The sequence below is a fragment of the Mauremys mutica genome, chromosome 1 (genome assembly GCF_020497125.1).
Source record: "Mauremys mutica isolate MM-2020 ecotype Southern chromosome 1, ASM2049712v1, whole genome shotgun sequence".
Lineage (NCBI taxonomy): Eukaryota > Metazoa > Chordata > Testudines > Geoemydidae > Mauremys > Mauremys mutica.
The window spans coordinates 347,525,969-347,545,035 of NC_059072.1; the positions used below are offsets into that span (position 1 = coordinate 347,525,969).

The following is a 19,067-nucleotide window of genomic DNA, read 5'->3' on the forward strand; positions in this document are numbered from 1 at the left end:
TTATGGGGGTGACCCCTCTGTAAATCCAAGGACCACGATGGACAGTTCAGAGCCGGTAGAGGAGGGGGAGCGGGAGGGGGAGGCAGACAGTGAGGCTACTGTGGTGGGGGAAGACACCCCGGAGTCCCAGAAGGCATGCAGTCAGGAGCTCTTCTCAAGCCAGGAGGAAGCTAGCCAGTCGCAGCCCCTGGGGCTTGGTGCAGAAGAATCACAGGAGCAGGTCCCAGGTAAGCAGCTTTTATTGCAATGCAAAGGTTTTGGGAGAGGAGGGGGGGTGGTATGGCTGCATGCCTGCATGCCTAGACATGGAATATCCCATTGATGTGGTCTATCACGTTGCGGTAATCTGCCTCTGTAATCTCTTCAAAAGTTTCTGCAAGAGCATAGGCAATTCGCGTGACCAAGTTTAAAGGGAGAGCCAGTGTGGTCCCTGTCTCAGTCAGGCTAACGCGTCCGCGCCACTGTTCCAGGAGGGGTGGGGGAACCATGGCTGAACACAGGCAAGCTGCATAGGGGCCAGGGCGGAATCCGCATTGTTGTAGGAGACCCTCCCTTGCTTCTTTGGTAACCCGCAGCAGGGAGATATCTTCAAGTATTAACTCCTGTGGGAAATGGAGGGAGTGTTTCAGTGCTGCTTTCCCCAAGTGCTGCTTGCTGCCTGCCTTTAACAAAGCAAAAAAACAGGCACTGTACCCATGAAGCAAAAAGCACCCCTGCCCAAGCAAACCGCGGCAGGAACCCCAGGGTTAATTCCTGAGGGACATGGCAGTGCTGCTTTCCCCAAGTGCTGCTTGCTGCCTGCCTTTAACAAAGCCCAAAAACAGGCACTGTACCCTAACTTACCATTTCTGGGAGGCTGTGAATTCTCTAGCTGTGTTTGAAATGTCTGAGGAATGCTACAGTGTGAGACTTGAAACTAACTTCAGATTATACACAATGCAGGCTCTATTAAAATGTATCATTTGCTGATTTTTTACAGTGTCCTTGACTAGTCCTGGTCCGGTGTTATCAGTGACTGAAAGAAAGCTTCAGAACCTGAGAAGGAAGCCTAACAAAAGCAAAGAAGATTTGGTGAAGGCAGTTATGAACCAGTGTGCAACAGAGAATAAAACTGCGCAGGAATGGAGAGAAAAGATGCAGCACTGGAAGGAAACAGAAAGCAGGAGAAAGGCATTGACACTGAAGAAAACCACGAGGCAGCTTATACACAGGCTGGCCTGGAAAAGTGCATGATGCACGCATCTTTCGGAACATGGCGCGCCAAACAGACTGTATGCAGTCACTGGTAGCAATGCAGGCAGAGCACTACCGTGCCAAACCCCCACCCTCCCAAACCTCTTTCCCCTATGCACCAATGTCAGCTCCAAGTCCCGTTTCCCAGCATCCAGGTTCTTACCTACACCATCACCAGCTGCCCCCGACACCTGTACGGTCACCTATGAGCCCAGAGAACTACGACCCTTACCCTCTGCACTCAACCCCCATCACCATGCAACAGTACAATCCTGAGGTGCACAACAGCACTTCTGGCAGTACATATGCAAAACTATGAATGTACAGTTCAACAACCAACCCCCCTGCCCATTTATTTGTTTTTTTTAAATAAATGATTTCTTTGATTATGAAACAGTTTTTATTATTGCATAAAGTGAAAGATAACAAACCCCAAGGAAAACACAGGTAACAAACAGCAAGGAAAACACAGGCACTTAAAAGCACTGTAACCAGTGCACGTCACTCCTGGTCAAGGCAAAAACCATTACTGTTGGCTTTCAGCCTCAAATTCCTCCCTCAAGGCATCCCTAATCCTTGTTGCCCTGTGGTGGGCGTCTCTAGTAGCCCTGCTGTCTGGCTGTGCAAATTCAGCCTCCAGGACTTGCACCTCGTTGGTCCATGCCTGGCTGAATGCTTCACCCTTCCCTTCACAAATATTATGGAGGGTACAGCACGCGGATATAACCGCAGGGATGCTGCTTTCCCCCAAGTCTAGCTTCCCATAAAGCACCCGCCAGCGCCCCTTTAAACGGCCGAAAGCACACTCCACAGTCATTCGGCACCGGCTCAGCCTGTAGTTGAAACGGTCCTGGCTCCTGTCCAGCTTCCCTGTATAGGGTTTCATGAGCCAAGGCATTAATGGGTAAGCGGGGTCCCCAAGGATCACAATGGGCATTTCAACGTCCCCTACTGTGATCTTTCGGTCTGGGAAAAATGTCCCTTCCTGCATCTTCCTGAACAGGCCACTGTTCCGAAAGATGCGTGCATCATGGACTTTTCCAGGCCAGCCTGTGTAAATGTCAATGAAACGCCCACGGTGATCCACAAGCGCCTGGAGAACCATAGAGAAATACCCCTTGCGATTAATGTACTCGTAGGCTAGGTGGGGTGGTGCCAGAATAGGAATATGCGTCCCATCTATTGCCCCTCCACAGTTAGGGAAACCCATTTCTGCAAAGCCATCCACAATGTCCTGCACGTTCCCCACAGCCACGGTTCTCCTTAGCAGGATGCGATTAATGGCCCTGCAAACTTGCATCAAAACGATTCCCACGGTCGACTTTCCCACTCCAAACTGGTTCCCGACCGATCGGTAGCTGTCTGGAGTTGCCAGCTTCCAGATTGCAATAGCCACCCGCTTTTCCACCGTCAGGGCAGCTCTCAATCTCATGTCCTTGCGCCGCAGGGTGGGGGCGAGCTCAGCACACAGTCCCATGAAAGTGGCTTTTCTCATACGAAAGTTATGCAGCCACTGCTCGTCATCCCAGACTTCCATGACAATGTGATCCCACCACTCACTGCTTGTTTCACGAGCCCAAAAGCGGCGTTCCACGGTGCTGAGCATTTCCGTTACCGCCACAAGCAATTTCATGTCACCCGCATTAGGCAAATCCTGATCATCGTCGGACTCCTCACTGTCACTTTGGAGCTGAAGGAATAGCTCAACTGCCAAACGTGATGTGCTGGCGACAGTCATCAGCAAAGTCCTCAGCAGCTCAGGCTTCATTTCACACAGAAAGCGTGCTGCACTCACAATGGCTAGAAACGTGGACGGGGAAACTGTGACTGCTGGGAAGTGAAGCGATGCACCATGGGGCATTGGAACAGGAAGCGGAATGACCCACACACTTCCTTCCCCTTCCCACAATACTCAGCGGCAAAACGGCGCCAAAACAGGACGAGGTGCTCTGTGGGATAGCTGCCCACAATGCACCTCTCAGTACAGCGCTGGAAATGCTGCCAATGTGGCCACACTGCAACGCTGGCCCTGCACAGCTGGACGACCAGCGCTGCAAACTACCAGCGCTGCAACTCGTCAGTGTAGCCATACCCTAAATTACCTATCCATTCACCAGCCAGTGCAAGAGTGTTCAGTACAGAATATATGATGACCGCTATTGACAGTGAGAGATTATTAAACTGTGGATCTGTCAAGTGAAGTTGTAGCAGCCTCATTGATTGGGATATTTAAAATTAGGCTTGATAAAGCATTGGACTATAGACTGTAGGGAACAATTGTGCACTAGCCTGCAAAGATGGACAAGATGATATAAGAGGTCTTTTCCATCTCCAATGTATCTTGATTCTGCTTTCAGGAGAACCAGAGGGCATTTGATAAAATTAAAAGAAATTAATTTTAAAAAGGAGAAAAGGATAAACGAATGCAACATGTAAATAGGTTGTGGAACTACCTGCCACAGGATATTATTGAAGCAAATAGCTTAGTGAGATTCAGAAAAGGCTGAGTCATGGATAAGAATAGAAATCACACCTGCAATTACATAAGCTAGGGAAAAATCATAATGGCTATCAATCATCTTGCTTCATTGCGTAAACTGATTACCAGGTGGTGTTAGGAAGAAACTTTCCCCTGTAGTATAGTACTGTATAATTAAGTGTTTTATGAGAGGATTATGTATCCAGAATTGGCCACCAATGGAGAAGGAAGGATGGCAGACTACATGGGCCATTGGTCTGTTCTGGTCTGGCAATTCTTACAGTATGTTCGTGTGTGTATGCGCGTTAGTGTAACATTATGACTATTCCTAAGAAAGGAAAGGGCAGGGCCTTGCTTTGTATAATAGCTGGGAAGAGGTCAGGTTTTTCAGTGAGTAGCGGATTTGATCACTAGTCTGATAAGGATGTAGATTAACTTCTTATTTGGTAAAAGTTGTTTAAAGGCAGAGATTAAAGCGCTCACTTCGTTGCTTTAATGCTTTTACTACAAAGCCTTAGTTAAAGGACATCATCGTAGTCTGTCAAATTGTGTGAAATAGCGGTATCGCATTTTGCCAGTCAGTGTGTTTTCCTACAACAGCCAGTTAAGTGATGTCCAGTCATTTTTGGGGAAAACATTTTTTCCTTTCTGCCATGGTTGTAAATCCCTCCTTAATAGCTTGGGAATATTTTCCTGTATTGATTTCATCCATGTTTTTGTGGTTGGTTGGTTGGTTGCTAGTTGTTCTAGGTTTGGAATGAAACTATAAAATTAAAACAGAGATTTTATCTTTGGTCTAAAAACAGCTTCTCCTGGCAAACTGTCTTATTGTTCCAGTACCTATTTGGCAACACTGTCATCAGCACCACTCTGGGAATCTTTTCCAGCAGAGAAAAGCACCATTCACCTAACCCGTGACTATCGTTTTTTCTCTTGATTTTCTTACTAACACAAAGATACGTTTTTAAAGATGACCGGTTTAGAGCAAGAGTCTGATGATGAGAGTGGTGTCTCTGCTCTGCAGCTTGGGAGGTGTACCACAGCTGTGAGCCGCAGCTAGGACTTTATTCCGACCCCAAACTGTATGAATAGTTTTGCCTCCAGCGATGCAGGCAGTCTTCAGGCCTCTAGCTCTCTTTAGCACATCGTGAACAACTCTCCTTCAAAATAGCTACGATTTCTCAAGCGCAAGGGGCTGACCCTCTGTTCTTCGTTATGATTTGTGTTACAGCAGCACCTAGAGGCCCTAACTGAGATCACTGTGCAAACACATACTAAGAGACAGTCCCTGCCCCAAAGATCTTACAGTGTATATAAACAAATGAGACACAGGGCAGGAGGGGAAACAGAGACATGGAGTGTCTTTCCCAAGGTCACACAGCAGGTCAGTGGCATATCTAGGAATAGAACCCACAACTCCTGACTCTTAAGTCCCATGCTCTATATGCTGGTGAAATAGAATATGGACTTCTAGCCTATAGAAAGAAGAGGCTTGGGAAAAGAAAGCTTTCCCCTTTCTCAGATAATTCAGGATCTAATCCAAACAAAGGGAGCCTGCAGAAGGAGAGTTTTTGAGAGGCAGATGCTTTGATCCTGCTCTTCTGAACTAAAGAAGGAGAATTACCTGATTATGAACTTGATGGCTCCTAAGAAGTTTAGGAGAGGGTGTTTTTCCATAAAGCTAATTGAAACTGTACTGGAAAAAGGAGATTAATACTGGATATTCTACTAGTTACTCATGTCAAGGACATGAGCCAGGATATACAGAATGGTAAACTCACAAGGAAATGGCTTCAATCAAATTCTAAGAAGCATTTATGCTTCTTTTTCTAGTTGGTAATAGGAGACATCATTGGATCTGATCAAGAATGTCCTGATAAGTACAAAAGGCTTAACAAATAAGCTCAGAAACATTGTGTAGTACCAAAATGTAAAGCCAAGATTGTAACTTTACCCAAAATAGCCTCTTTGTTAAAGGGCCCATTCATCCCACCTGAAGGTGATTTCGTCCCCAACAAGCCTGCTGATAGATGGGTCGGATTTTCTTCACGTTCTAACTATCCCATCAACTCTGTGGCTCTCCAGGCATCAGCAGCCTCTACTCATTTTGCATGGACTGTACTTATTTAGACAGATTCACTTCCTTCCAGAAAGAAGAATATAAGCTCATTGCTTCAAAGTATCTCCTGGGCTGCTGACTTCATTTCTGATTGATCCGTGGACTCTCTCTATTTAGCCTCTAGTCCCATGGTATTTGATGTGGTTGATACAACACTTCTGGCTACAGGCTAGGAAGGCAAATGTTAAGACCGCACACCTGATGGGATCCATTAAGTATTTTGGAGGAGAGTGTTTGGAGAACCAGTGACAAAAGGAAGGGGTGGAAGCATCTCCATGAGATTGTCTACCATCAGTCATTCTCTAGACACTTATATCCTGTCTACATTCATCCTTGCCCCAGAAGAGTCCTCTGTCCTCCTAACACAGAGAAGGGAATGCACATCTCTTTCTCTTTTGGCAATATGATCTGGCCTCAAACATGTTTTCCAGACTTGGTTTAAACACAGTAAAGCCTCATCCACATTGGCCGAGGTTCACTTGGAAGGTTCATAAAACGTAGCAAGCCCTTTGATGAACCTGGGCTGAGCTTTGGGCTTGGACCATGTATCTAGTAAGTTTGACTTTCTGGTGCACACATGCTAATGCAATGGAGTTGTGGTTTGGTTTACAGCATTCCACTGGTACTTCACTGGCATAGTTGTTAAAAAAAAAAAATGTATAAACCAGCCTTGCAAATTTTCTATGGAAATTGACCAGACCAGCCACAAAAGATGCTTTCTATGACCCGATGTCATAGAAAACAGACTAATGATCTTATATGCACCTGTCAAAAACAAACAAAACTTTGCCCCCACACAAGCAAATGGCTAAAGTTTTGCAAGGCTGCTGTAAACCTTTTTATTAGTGTTAGCCTTAGTGAAAACAATTTCTACAAAGTCTAACCTTTGGTTCTAAATTATGGGAAAACGTACTTTTAAGCAGATTTGTATGTAATCATTTGCAGAGAACCTCAGACTTTATATTGGGTGTTTTTGATCAGATACAGCATTAGTGTCATATTGAGACAGGCCCTTTCATGGGCAGCTCATCATCCTTCCAACTGATTACATTATGCTTTTACAAGTTGGTTTTGAGTAAAGCTGAGCGAGCCTTTGTAATGCTGATCCATAATTAGGCTTGTGCTTGCCATAAAACTTTAGCAAATGTAAATGATTTGCATAAATATTCCTGAAGCATGAAGCAATAGCATGAATAGGCTAGAGTGACTTGGATTGTTTATATTGACCCTCTTTATGGGAAGGTTATTTTATACAAGCATTTTCCCGTGTAGCTGGAAATTGGATGACCTGCTTGCATTTTGTTGTAACTGCCCAATTTCAGTCACTGGGCTTGTTTTTAAAAAAGTTTCAGGGCTTATTTGCAACAGTTTCTGCTGTTGGGTGCACAAATGACTCAGCTGTATAGTCAGCTCATGTAATGGCCTGTGTAATTTTCTGAAAATCTAGCCCATTGTTTCTAGGTTGGCAGAATCCTGAGAGGGTTCAGACTGTAGTCACACATTTCAGTGAACCCTCATCCATACACAGGGCTAAAATATCTCCCAAGCACAGCGTGCATCATGAGCATTGCTGCGCCACCACAGAGCATCTCAGGCCACAGGAGAAACAAGAGTTTTAGGGAGCAGCAATTTGCTCCCCTCCTCTCCATCCTGGTTCAAGCGATAGTAATTTTCTGCTGGCTTGTTTTACTGCACTGGCTTAGCTGGGCTGGGGGTGGGGAGAGAAGAACCAAGACTTTGTCCATTCCTTGCCCCTCCCCACCTCCACCCCACTCTGGTGGGGAGTAAGCGGCCATGTAATGTTACCCCAGCAGGCCTCAGCTCAAGTTCCAAGTAGCCTGCACAAGAGAGGCACAGGGGAGTCCTACTTCCCCTTATGGCCCTGCATGGGCATGCTACCTGTGTCAAAATCCACAGTGAGAAATGTACCTCTGCAGCAGAGTGCAGATAGCATCCTGTCAGGGTGCCAGCCCAGAAGAGCCTACTCCCCGGCAGCCCATTTCTGGAGTCTGGGTGACAGAAAATAGGCATGAGGGCATAGGTGTGCAGCCAGCTGTCCTTTTATTCCTTCCCATATCCCAGTGCTGAATTCCCCATAGCCACACAATGCTCTCATGTCTGGTTGTTGTACGAACTCCTCTGTACGTGCACTGTTGTTGTTTTCATCATGATGAACGTCTGCCCAAAAGAACCTGCATGATACGCATTGGGTTCAGGAAATTTGAACAGGGTTGTTCTCAAATTCCTGCCCATCCCTCGGCTATTTCATCCAGGGGAAGGACTTTTTTCATAATGAATATACCACCCTGGCAAACTATGGTATAAAACACATCATAGCAGTTTATAGCAGAGAGAAAAATGTGCTTCAGGGCCACAAAATCCTATGCAAAACACCCGCTGTGCTGGTGATATCAGTAACATATGGTCCCCTAACTCTATGGAAGTTCAAGTGAGGTTCAGTATTTCACCCTAACCTTTTATTTGCCCTGTTTCTAATACTAAGACCTCTCTGCAGTGCCCACCATTATTTTTCATTTTCAAGGCACATCTATTTAAATCTTTATTTTGGTGGCATAGTAATTGCCCAGACTTTCTTTGTTCAGATGATCTTCATTTGCCCTTTTTATTCCTCCTCTTTATTCTGCAGCTGTAAATCAACACACAAAATTATTAAAATAAAAAAACCCCAAATCTCAGGTGAAACTTCAGGAAATAGAATGATTCAGAATAGTTTTCAAAAGCCACTTTTAAAAATCAATTCTAAGGGCAAGATATATATTTCCTGTTGAACTAGCGCTGTTGTGACCGCCTATTGTTAAAGAACAGCAATAAATTTCAATAACAACTTCTTATTCTATGATTCACTGACATATTTTGCCAGACAGCTAATCCGACTTGCTTTTTTTCCCAGAGGTGTTTTATGCTGTCCATACGAAAGGCATGATATGCTGCCCATAGGAAAGGTGTGACTGCTGAGAGTCCTCAGGAGAATTTTCTTTCTCTCCCTACCTGCCTTTCTGAGGAAGCCAGACTTGTGTAAGCTAAGAAAGAAGCATTTTTCCATGTGATAATCAGGGGGCTGTTTCAAATATGTTCCCCTCACCTTGAAAATCAAAATGCCAGACGGGCATAGATATTCTCCCACTCCCCTCCTCAAGGCAGCAGGGGTTCCACTGAAAGGCAACTGGAGCAAATTACTGTATTTTATATTCTACAGAGAGAGCAAGTTAACACTGTAAAGGAGGCAGGGCAGAGCCCCTCCTGCATTCTTCTACATGTCAGCAACCCATTTCAAATGCAGTGGTTGGAATGCTCCGATGCCAGCTCTCCTGATTCCTATGTGAGACAGCTCATCCTAGCCTAGGGCACGGTAAAGATCTCACCCTTACTACATTCCTTCACGCTGATCAGTATTAGTCAATTAGGAATGGTGGGGAGGGTGAGGGGAAGCAGATACAGGAACAAACATATTTCCGTTGTATAAGCAGGTCATGGATCTCTCCAGCTCAAGACTAGATACATTTTTAATATAGATCAGTATGATTTAGTTTGGATGTCAATAAGGATCGCTCAAAGCCGCTTTGCAAGGAGGAAAAAAGTGCATACATTTAGATTCCCTTTTTGTTTGACGGGGTAATAAACTCATCCAGCAGATGCAGATTATGGAGTACACATTTTGTATCATTTATCGAACCATGTTTTGAATCAAGAATGGCTACCAGCGTTATTTTTTAAAAAGACAAGGCTTGTGCTGTGTTCTAATTTGATTATAATGGGGCTTGCCATTGCCAGTATAATTAAGGGTCCCTCGTATAGCTGTTATAAACTTCATTTTTAGGATTATATAATAAACCAAGCATTTTAACTGGCATGAGGTAATCCACAAATCCTAATTTGTTTAAAGAGGACTATGCTCTAGGAATTATTTTGGGGGAAGTTCTATGTCCTGTGTTATTCAGGAGGTCAGACTGGATGATCACAATAGTCTCTTCAGGCCTTGGAATCTATGAATCTATGATTACAAGGTCATAGATTCAAGGTACCTTTTATTATGCACCTGCAGCGTCCACATGGGGGAGTTACAGAATAGCATGCTGATGTGCGCGGCAATTCACACCCCCGCAGTAGGAACTGCGGGGCCATGTAAACATTAAGACTATAGACGTGTAGACGTTCACTCTATAGAGAAGAGACCATACTTTTTTCTGCTTTCTGATTACATATTTTTGTATTTGTATTTGTGCTAATTAAAACAATATTTTTTTAAGATGAGAAATGGTCAGGCTTTGAGGCCTTAATGAGATTGGTCAAATGTTTAGAACATGGAACTGATAGCAGTTTTGTGTTCTGTTTCTGTCACTAACTCACTATGTGACTTTGAGAAAGGGACGTAAGCATGCTATGACTCAGTTTCCTTATCTATAAAGAGGGACAGTAACTCCCCGCAACCTCACAGGAGTATCACTGGGCAGAAATCAGTGTTTGTAAAGCAATGTGAGATCTTCAGCTGAAAGGTGCTATAGAAGGGACAATAGACAGGTAAAAATCTGATGTTACTTAATATCTTTATTGCAGGCAATACCCTTTTGCGTATTTTAACCAACATTAAACCCGATTGAAACAGGTGCCTTACAGTATTTGCAGCATGAAAAGTTATTGTTCGGCAGCACTTACTTTCCTAACCATTTCTGGAGAACTTTTGATTTTTGGGGATATGCTACAATACATAATATATGAGGTATTTTTTTCACATAAATTTGAAGCCATATACAGATAATGTAGGTTACCTGCGGTAGGAGAGAGTACTCAGAGTCTCTAGTGTCCTTATGGGGGTTAGTTTGTAAATTTAATAATAAGGATGCTATGTTTCAGGTTGTTGCTAGATGTGTCTGTTTTATTAGATCAGTAGGGTGACCAGACGTCCCGATTTTATCAGAACTGTCCCGATATTTACTTATTTGTCCCGCGTCCCGACTGATGTTTGGTCGGGATGTGAATTGTCCTGATATTTTGCCCTCCAGTGCACAGGCAGAGGGGGCTCGTGCCCCCCCAACTCTGCCCTGGCCCTGCCCCGACTCTGCCCCCTCACCCCCATTGGATCCCTCCCGAAATCCCCGCCCTGGCCCCGGCCCCGCCCCCTCACTGCCCCATTGGATCCCTCCCCAAATCCCTGCCCTGGCCCCGCCTCTTCCCCAAGCACGCCGCATTCCTCCTCCTCACCCCTCCCTCCCAGGCTTGCGCTAATCAGCTGTATGGCGGCGCAAGCGCTGGAGGGAGCAGGGAGAAGCAGGACACGGCAGCCTGCTCAGGGGAGGTGGAGGCAGAGCAAAGACAAGCTGGTGCGGGGGGCGGGCATGGAGCTGCCGGTGGGTGCTCAGCCCCCACCAATTTTTCCTGTGCTCCGGCGGCTCCTGTTTTTTTTGTTTTTTTGTTTCCCCCCCTCCGCCACCGGCTCTTGGGGTTTTTTTTGCTCTGCCGGCAAACACCGCTCCCCCTCCCCCCACGCGTCCCAATATTTCACGTCTCTCATCTGGTCACCCTATTAGATCAATGAGTTTTAATGTCCTCATTACTTCCTATACTTGTCAGAATGCTTTGCTAAGGGTATGTCTATACTTGGAGCTAGAGGTGTAACTCCCAGTTCAAGGAGATATATCCACGCCAGCTCCGATCGAGCGAGTGTGCTAGAAATAGCAGCACAGCACCGCGGCGGGAGGAGCTAGCCACCTTGAATACATACCTACCGTCTTAGACAGGAACGGTTCCTAGCACACTAGCTCAATCAGGAGGTATGTCTCTTGAAGCTGGAAATAACACTTCATGTGCGAATGCCCCAAGTTACTCACTTCCTGACAAACCCTCTGAGGCAGAGGTGCCGTCCCTGCATGCCTCCTTGAGGCATGGCATTGCACTACAGCACTCTGACCCAGAGAGAGTAACACACCATTCATACAGATCTATTCAAATTACATTATTCTGCCTCCAATCCAAAGAGCATAATTTGACTATTCAATACAAGAGGAGATATGGGATTGTTATAAATTGGTGCCAAGGGGCCCATAGTTGGAATATGGTTTTATTTTTCAGTTAGTTTCCAAATCGCAAGAATGTGCGTAATGAATGGTTATCTAGTCCTTCTGTTTTACCATTTTTTTGAGGGAGAAACAGCACATGTTGCAGACAGACTTGGCCTACATGCTCAGGTTCCATAGCAACCCAGTGTTGCTGTGGATTCGTTTTGTACCAATCAGTTAGAAATTTTGCTCTGGCTGCCAGAATGAAAGCACATGGGCCAAATCCTGCTCGCTTTACTCAGGCACGTAATCCCATTGGCTTTAATGGGATTACTTGGGTGAGAAAGTGGGCAGGATTTACCCTTATGTCTTGGATTTCCTTCTTGCTTTATTTTTGTTAGATTATTTATTTATTTGTATTACTGATCAAATTTTAGTTTTTGGCTTTTTATCCATCCATGAAAATGTAGATAATTCTCCTTGATGAGGCTGTCAAGTATGTTTGACTTCTATACAGAACAATTGTTGATCTGTGTAATATGAAGTGGTTATATGCCCTGTATAACAATCATGCAGCTATGAGTGTAAATGACTGGCACACATTGTCATCCTGTAGCTTGTAGAATCCTCTGTTGCATCCATATTCATAAGATGGGGTTTTCCAGGACACACAGCAATATGTGCCAGTAACCTGCAAATTGCTGAATGATTTCAGTCGAACCGTTCATATTAAAGGTCTGATCATGTACTGCTTAAGGCACGTATAACTCCCATTGAAGTCTGTGGAAAGTTTAGTGTGAAAGCTGTAAGGGGGCAGATGATTAAAATCAGTGTTGCCAAGGAGGGGTTCCCCACATTTTTCTTTTCACTAACCAATCTTTCAGTATCAGAGAAAATAAAATCTAATGAACTGCAGTATATGTATTGTGTGTGCGTGTGTTATAAATATGTGTGTGTATAGATATATAACATAAACCATCTGACATAAACTGACAAAAATGTTGACATTTGGAATTTAGGACTTCTTTTCAGATCATTATGCCTACTGGTCAGTCTTATTGGGCTCTAAATATAATGTATGATGATTTGTTCAATGTGCGCTGCCTGACCTAGGCACAGTGAGGAGAGTGAGGCATATTAGTGTTACCTGGGTGGGACCAGAGAATCATTTTATACTCTCAAATGAACTCAAACCGAAAAAGAACACTTTCACAAAAGGATCACTCCATATCTGACTTCCCAGTCCTTGTCCTCAAAGGAAACCTGCACAGCACTTTTAAAAGATGAATTTGGGAGCTTAAATTCATAACTTTGCTATTCACTAAAAATCATGGATTTATGGCTTATGACAACAATCTGTAATCCACTAACCCCCCTTTTTGGTCCTGCAGGGGTGTTAACAGGCCACTTCATATTGAAAAGTCCTTTAGAATATGTTAACTCCAGTACTTATGCTAAACAATCTGTTTCACCTTGTATTTAGCTGTGACACTCTGAGTACGTTTCTCAGATCTGAAGCAGAGCTCTGCGTAGCTCAAAAGCTGGTCTCTTTCACCAACAGAAGTTGGTCCAATAAAAGATATTACCTCACCCACCTTGTCTCTCTAATATTCTGGTACCAATACAGCTACAGCAACACTGCAAACATTATGTTTAATCAAGTAAAGCTTTTTAAAAACATTTTTTTAGAAAGTTTGACAGAGTTTCCATGCTGATTTTTCAGCACTGAGTAATTTTCATGATGATTTTTCAGTATTTGGAAAATGTGACAGATTTATCATTATTACTTTTATATGAAGTGTTTCAATGAAAAAATTCAGTGTTAAATGCATTGTCCTGTATTTTAACTTATTATATGTTTGTGTTTTATATTCCCTCTGTTTTTAGTGATGTACTGCACATATTCAGACATCAGGCTTGAATAAATATAACAGCCTTTCTTTTAGTCACTTGGGATTTTTGATTTGATAGTTTTGTTTGAAAATCTGCTTGAACTATTTTTGCTGTCATTAAGTATTAAGATCCAGATCCTGCAAACTCTTTGCAGTGTGTTTGCAGAATTGGGGCCTAAATACTCACTTTGGCCCCAATCTAACTTCTTTTGAGGTCAATAGGAGTTTTTCCTGAGTCAGGAGTGGCCCGATATAAATACTGCTTATTATACTGCCTCTCTCTTGACTTCATGAAATTATACTGTCTGGATTTACTTGTATTCTAGCCTGTTGCTAGTCAATTTCATTGGTGTGCTGACATGCACTAGCACATCACTGCAGCGTTTGAGTCTGTCCTGCCCCCCTTTACTCATGTGAGTAAGGGCACTTTGGGTTATAAACAGTACAGAGGAATGATTACAGCCAAACCAAGAACAGTTCTGAATAATTGTTAAGAAATCACAAAAGCATATCTAGTGATAAATTTAGTAAAACTTAAAAAAAGGCTAAATTTGGTGCTTAAATTTGTTGATAGTGTACATTTCATTAGAGACACACATTCTACATTAGATTGGAAATTACAGGATTTATAAGAAGCACACTGTACGACATTAATATTTAAGTGTGTGTGTGTATATATATATATATAGAGAGAGAGACATGCATATGCACTGTGTAAATTCACACACCATGCATATTTACACAGATATGTTAATAAATATGTGCAGTATGTCCTGTTTTTGAAAGTCCCCCCCTCCCCACTGTGCATGTTTTCTGTTGATTTTCCTTGTGTGCCTTAAATTTTTATTTTTCTGTCTGTGTTTGTGTTTTGTGGTTCACAGGTCCTCCTTTGCATTGTTCATCTGCTTCATCAACCCCTATTGAGCAGTCCCCTTCCCCTCCCCCTACCCCTGCGGCCAATGAGAGCCAGAGAAGGTTGCTAGGCAATGGTGTGGCCCAGCCAACCCAGGACTCTGACTCTGAGGAAGAGTTTGTCCCTAATTCATTCTTAGTTAAAAGTGGCTCTGGAAACCTCTGTGTACCTGCCAATGGTGAGTTATTCTCTCTACCTACTTTACTGCTTGCTTGTCGTACAAGTTGTGTGTGGGCCTGTAGGATGCAGGTTTGGTTTGTCTTCTGGACTTTGAATAATAATTCACCATGTGTTTGATGACTTTCTGCTTCGGTTTTACAGCCGCTATGTGTGTTGTTTTAAACTCCTTGTGTGTCCTGTGGAATTGTGTCCCGCTGAAGGAAGCATTGCTGTGCTGGTTAGAACAAATCACCTAACCTGAGACAGCACCTGAGCCCAGCTCTGAAATGCTGATTGTGCTGAAATGTCACCCAACTTCACACGTTAGCGTTTTCGCTGCGGGACAGCGTGTCAGGCAGTCTGTACAACTTTCTGTGTAAGTTCAGTGCATGGATGTCAGGAACGTTTCCTTTCAAATGACCAGTTCGGAGATCAGATCGTATTCAGGCTTTATGAAATGTTTACTTTGATTGAATTGTAAACAGACGAGGGGATTGTGTCCTGAAGGACTTCGAGTTTATGAGAAACTTTTCACTGGGTCTGCTTTCGCTGGGCCTTCTACTCTCAGATTGGTACAGATGTGAGACAGTCTCAGTGGCTGCCTTATGAGAGTACAGATGTAAAAACTAACTTCTAAAGCCTCAGCCTGCATGTTTTAACCCAAATATGAGTTGTGACAAGTGACATGGGCACGTTACTTTCACATGCACAGGCCAGAAATAGGTTATGGATCCAAATTTCTACAGGTAGCCTGGATAAATTTCCTAAGGGCAACATACGAAAGCAGCAACAGGACCCTATCCCACTAGGTACTGAATCCTCATCCTTTTGGTGGGTTCCCTTTCCTGGGTAGCTCCCACTGAGATAAGTAAAGGAATGCAAAGGAAATAAAATGATTTGCTTTACAACTTCGCATCCTAAAGACAATGACTTGTAAAAAGGGAGACAAAGCTCATTGATAAAGCAATGTTAAATTCATCAAGGACAGTGCAACCTGATGTAGTGCAGATACCAGCCGTGAAATAACAATGGCAAGTCAGCCCACTGCTATCCAGCCAGAGTGATAATTGCAGGAAGGTCTGATTTATGGAGGTGAAGCCATTCACAGACATCTACCAAAAAAAAAAAAAAAAAAAAGAGTGAGAGAGGTTTACAGCATCTGGTAACAACTTAGCCCCATTTCAGTTGAGCTTTTAAGAAGGTTTCCTAGTATGGTGTTATTTCAAAGGAAAGGGAAAAGTTTGACATTGAATTAATTCCTCCCCTCCTCAGCTTCCTCTTTCTTCTCTTTCTTGCATTTGCTATGGTAAAAACTAACTTTCCTTCAGGGCTTTTCAGTGGAGGTGGTTATCTTCCGTGAATTGTCATCATAAGGAGAACAGGGGGGAAATACAGTGTTGCATTCATTCAGGAAACTGCTTAAAATTCATATCCTCCTACCTCCCTTCAGTCACTAGGATAGTCAAGTTTGCAGTGGTGTGGATGACCCTTTAGTGTTCACAGTTACACAGTGAATGGTGGTTGGAGACAAAAGCTGCCCAAACTAACATCCTCAGTAATTCTTATATTCTGTCTATCTGTCCATCTATCTGTCTCGACACCCTCTCCAGGTAGAGAGAGAGAGATTAAACCCCTTACTCTCTTCTTTTACTAATTAACTGAACAACAGAAAAAGCATTGTTCAGAGCCTACAGTGAGTTGATGACATTATTGTATTATTGATGTGCTGGTGAGTTAGTGAGACTCTTCAGCTGTCTGCTTATTTATACTCCTCCTCTCCTTGCATAAGTTTGTCGAGGCTTTACATTCCCCAGGGCCTTCTTTGTGTGTAAAATTCTGCAGGTTGGTAATAAATATGTCCCACACAGAGACAGTGTGTCTGGGGTCTCATTTGCGTGGTGACTCGAGTTGTTCAGTAATGAGAGGTGCAGGTAAATCCAGCACATTTGTGACCTGCTACGATGTCACCATCACTCTGCTATCAGCAAAAAAACAGTGGTGACCTTTGAAAGCCTCATTGACTTATTATGCATCCTATCAACCCATAATCTGGGAGTTCACCTGAATGAGAAGCACAGACCATACAAGTCCATCATGTCTAAAATGCTAAGGCTCTTCTGACCTCTCTTAATGGATTTAATTGCCTTGCTTCCTTAAAGTTCTGTTTCTATGAGGCTTAGTCAGCATAGACTTTAAATGACAAAGGCAGCTCTTTATGTCCCCTAAATGGGGAAAATTAGTAAAAGCTTATTTTGGTTAGGACTAAGTTTAATACAGTTAGAGCACTCATTCTCTGTGTATAGTGGCTGTCTCAACAGGGCTGCCTGGGAATGCCTGCCTAAGGATTTGTGTTGCACTTTTTAATTGATCCCTGCTAGGTTTTCTTTCCACAGCTGTGTAAACTCAGCTTTAGAGGAGTCCATCCAAAGTAAGTAACACCCATGGAGCTGCTGTTCCAAATCCCCATGTAAATTGCAAATATAATGCACATGGAACAAAAGATATTTTTGAAGATACATTAGACAATTCTTTATCTGAGTTCCACTCCATCGAAAAAGGTTCTAATGTAGTAGTATTTTGGGGAAAATGTTCAACTAAAATTTCAAATTAATATTGAAGAACTAAAGTAGTAGGTGAAGACCCACAGATTTTCTTTCTTCAACATTTTATTTTTGTGCTCCATATATTGGGCAAACCCATCTTTTTTAATTAAAATCAAAGTGTAACCCCATATCTCTGTTGTTAATAAACATTTTAATAACAGAAGGAATTTTCAGAATCAAAATCACTTTTCTTATTCATGTGAACTCCCAGATTTCTATAATCTTTTGAGCCATATTTTCCAAAGTGACTGGTGATTTTGGGTGCTTCAATTTTTGGGTGCCCAACTTGAGAGACCATAAAAGGTCCTGATTTTTGGATAGTGTTGGGTGGTCAGCACTTCCTGAAAATCAGGCCCCTTTAAGGTATCTCAAATACTTTTATGACAATCTAAGAAAAAATCAACTGTACCGACATGCTGCCTAACAAGCAAAGAGGAACATTATGAGATACCAGAGTTAGAAATTTGTCTATCTGTGGTACTTTTGTGGCGCCCATAACTATAGTATCTGAAGCTCTTGTAATCTTTAATCTGTTTATCTTCACAACACCACTATGAGGTGGGGAAATGCTGTTATCCCCACTTTACAGATAATGGGGAACTGAGGTACAGAGAAACTAAGGCCCAGATTTTAGGGTTTGCTGTGCTCATCATTGCATCACCTAACTGATTTAGGATCCTCGATCTCATGAGATTTAGGTTCCTAAATCAGTTAGGCATTATAATACTAAGTGTAGCAATGTCTAAATAGCTTTAAAATCTGGATCTAAGTGACTTGCCCAAGGTTACACAGGAAGTTTGTTGCAGAGCAGGGAATTAAACCTGGGTCTTCCAACTCCCTAACCACTGGGCATCTTTAGATATCTTTAGGTTTTTTGTTTTTATGAGGTATATAAAGCCGCATAGGCAGATAGGAAGGACAGATGAGGATACAAGAGAAAAACATCTGCATAACCTGCCACATCTGTTCAGGAACTAAGATGGAGGCCCACATTTTTTAAAGTCGCCTCTGATTTTGAGCCTCTCACTGTCTGGGTGCTAAGCTTTAGGGATCATGGGACAGAGCACGTGCAACTCCAGTGGAAGTCAATGAGAACAGAAGGGGCCTAAAGATGGTTATCCAGAATTAGGCCCCGATCCTGAAAGGTACCCCACATGGATCTGTGTGCCTGTAGAGAGCCCCCCATGAAGTCATTGGGGTGCTGTGCGGGCTCAGAAGTCCATCTGTTGGAATAATTTACAGGATCAGAGCCTTAGAGGCCACTTTTGAACATTTGGACTCTCATGTCTTTTTGAATTCTTCCTGACTATTAAGCCTTTAGTACATCACTGTTAGCAATGCTGCTTGTCCTTGCTGCCCACTCCTTTGCACCAGTCTTGTTTCATTTGCTGTCAGTGAGGACATTGCTTCACAAATAGCGACATCACACCGTTTGCCTATGTCACCCAAGGTGAATGTAAAAGAGTCATAGAAAAGTCCTACAAAAGCTAAGGGTTGGATTCACTCTTGGCAGAATGTTATTATACCTTTAATGCCAACATTGCATGCAGTGCTGTGCAAGGCACAGACAACAGTCCCTCCCTCAGCAAGATTTTGCAATCATTGAAGTCAATGAGACTGTTCACAGCATAATGTTAAGTACATGTGTTAGTCTT

The 19,067-nt window shown here is 43.2% G+C and overlaps 1 protein-coding gene across 1 annotated transcript in view; it reads left to right on the forward strand.

The window, feature by feature from the left end:
* TENM4 (teneurin transmembrane protein 4) overlaps nt 1-19,067 on the forward strand; it is a 766,570-nt gene that overhangs the window by 418,845 nt on the left and 328,658 nt on the right. The window contains exon 5 of the mRNA XM_045020846.1: nt 14,619-14,828. Within this exon, the coding sequence (XP_044876781.1) occupies nt 14,619-14,828 (210 nt within the window). The remainder of the gene's footprint in view (nt 1-14,618; nt 14,829-19,067) is intronic.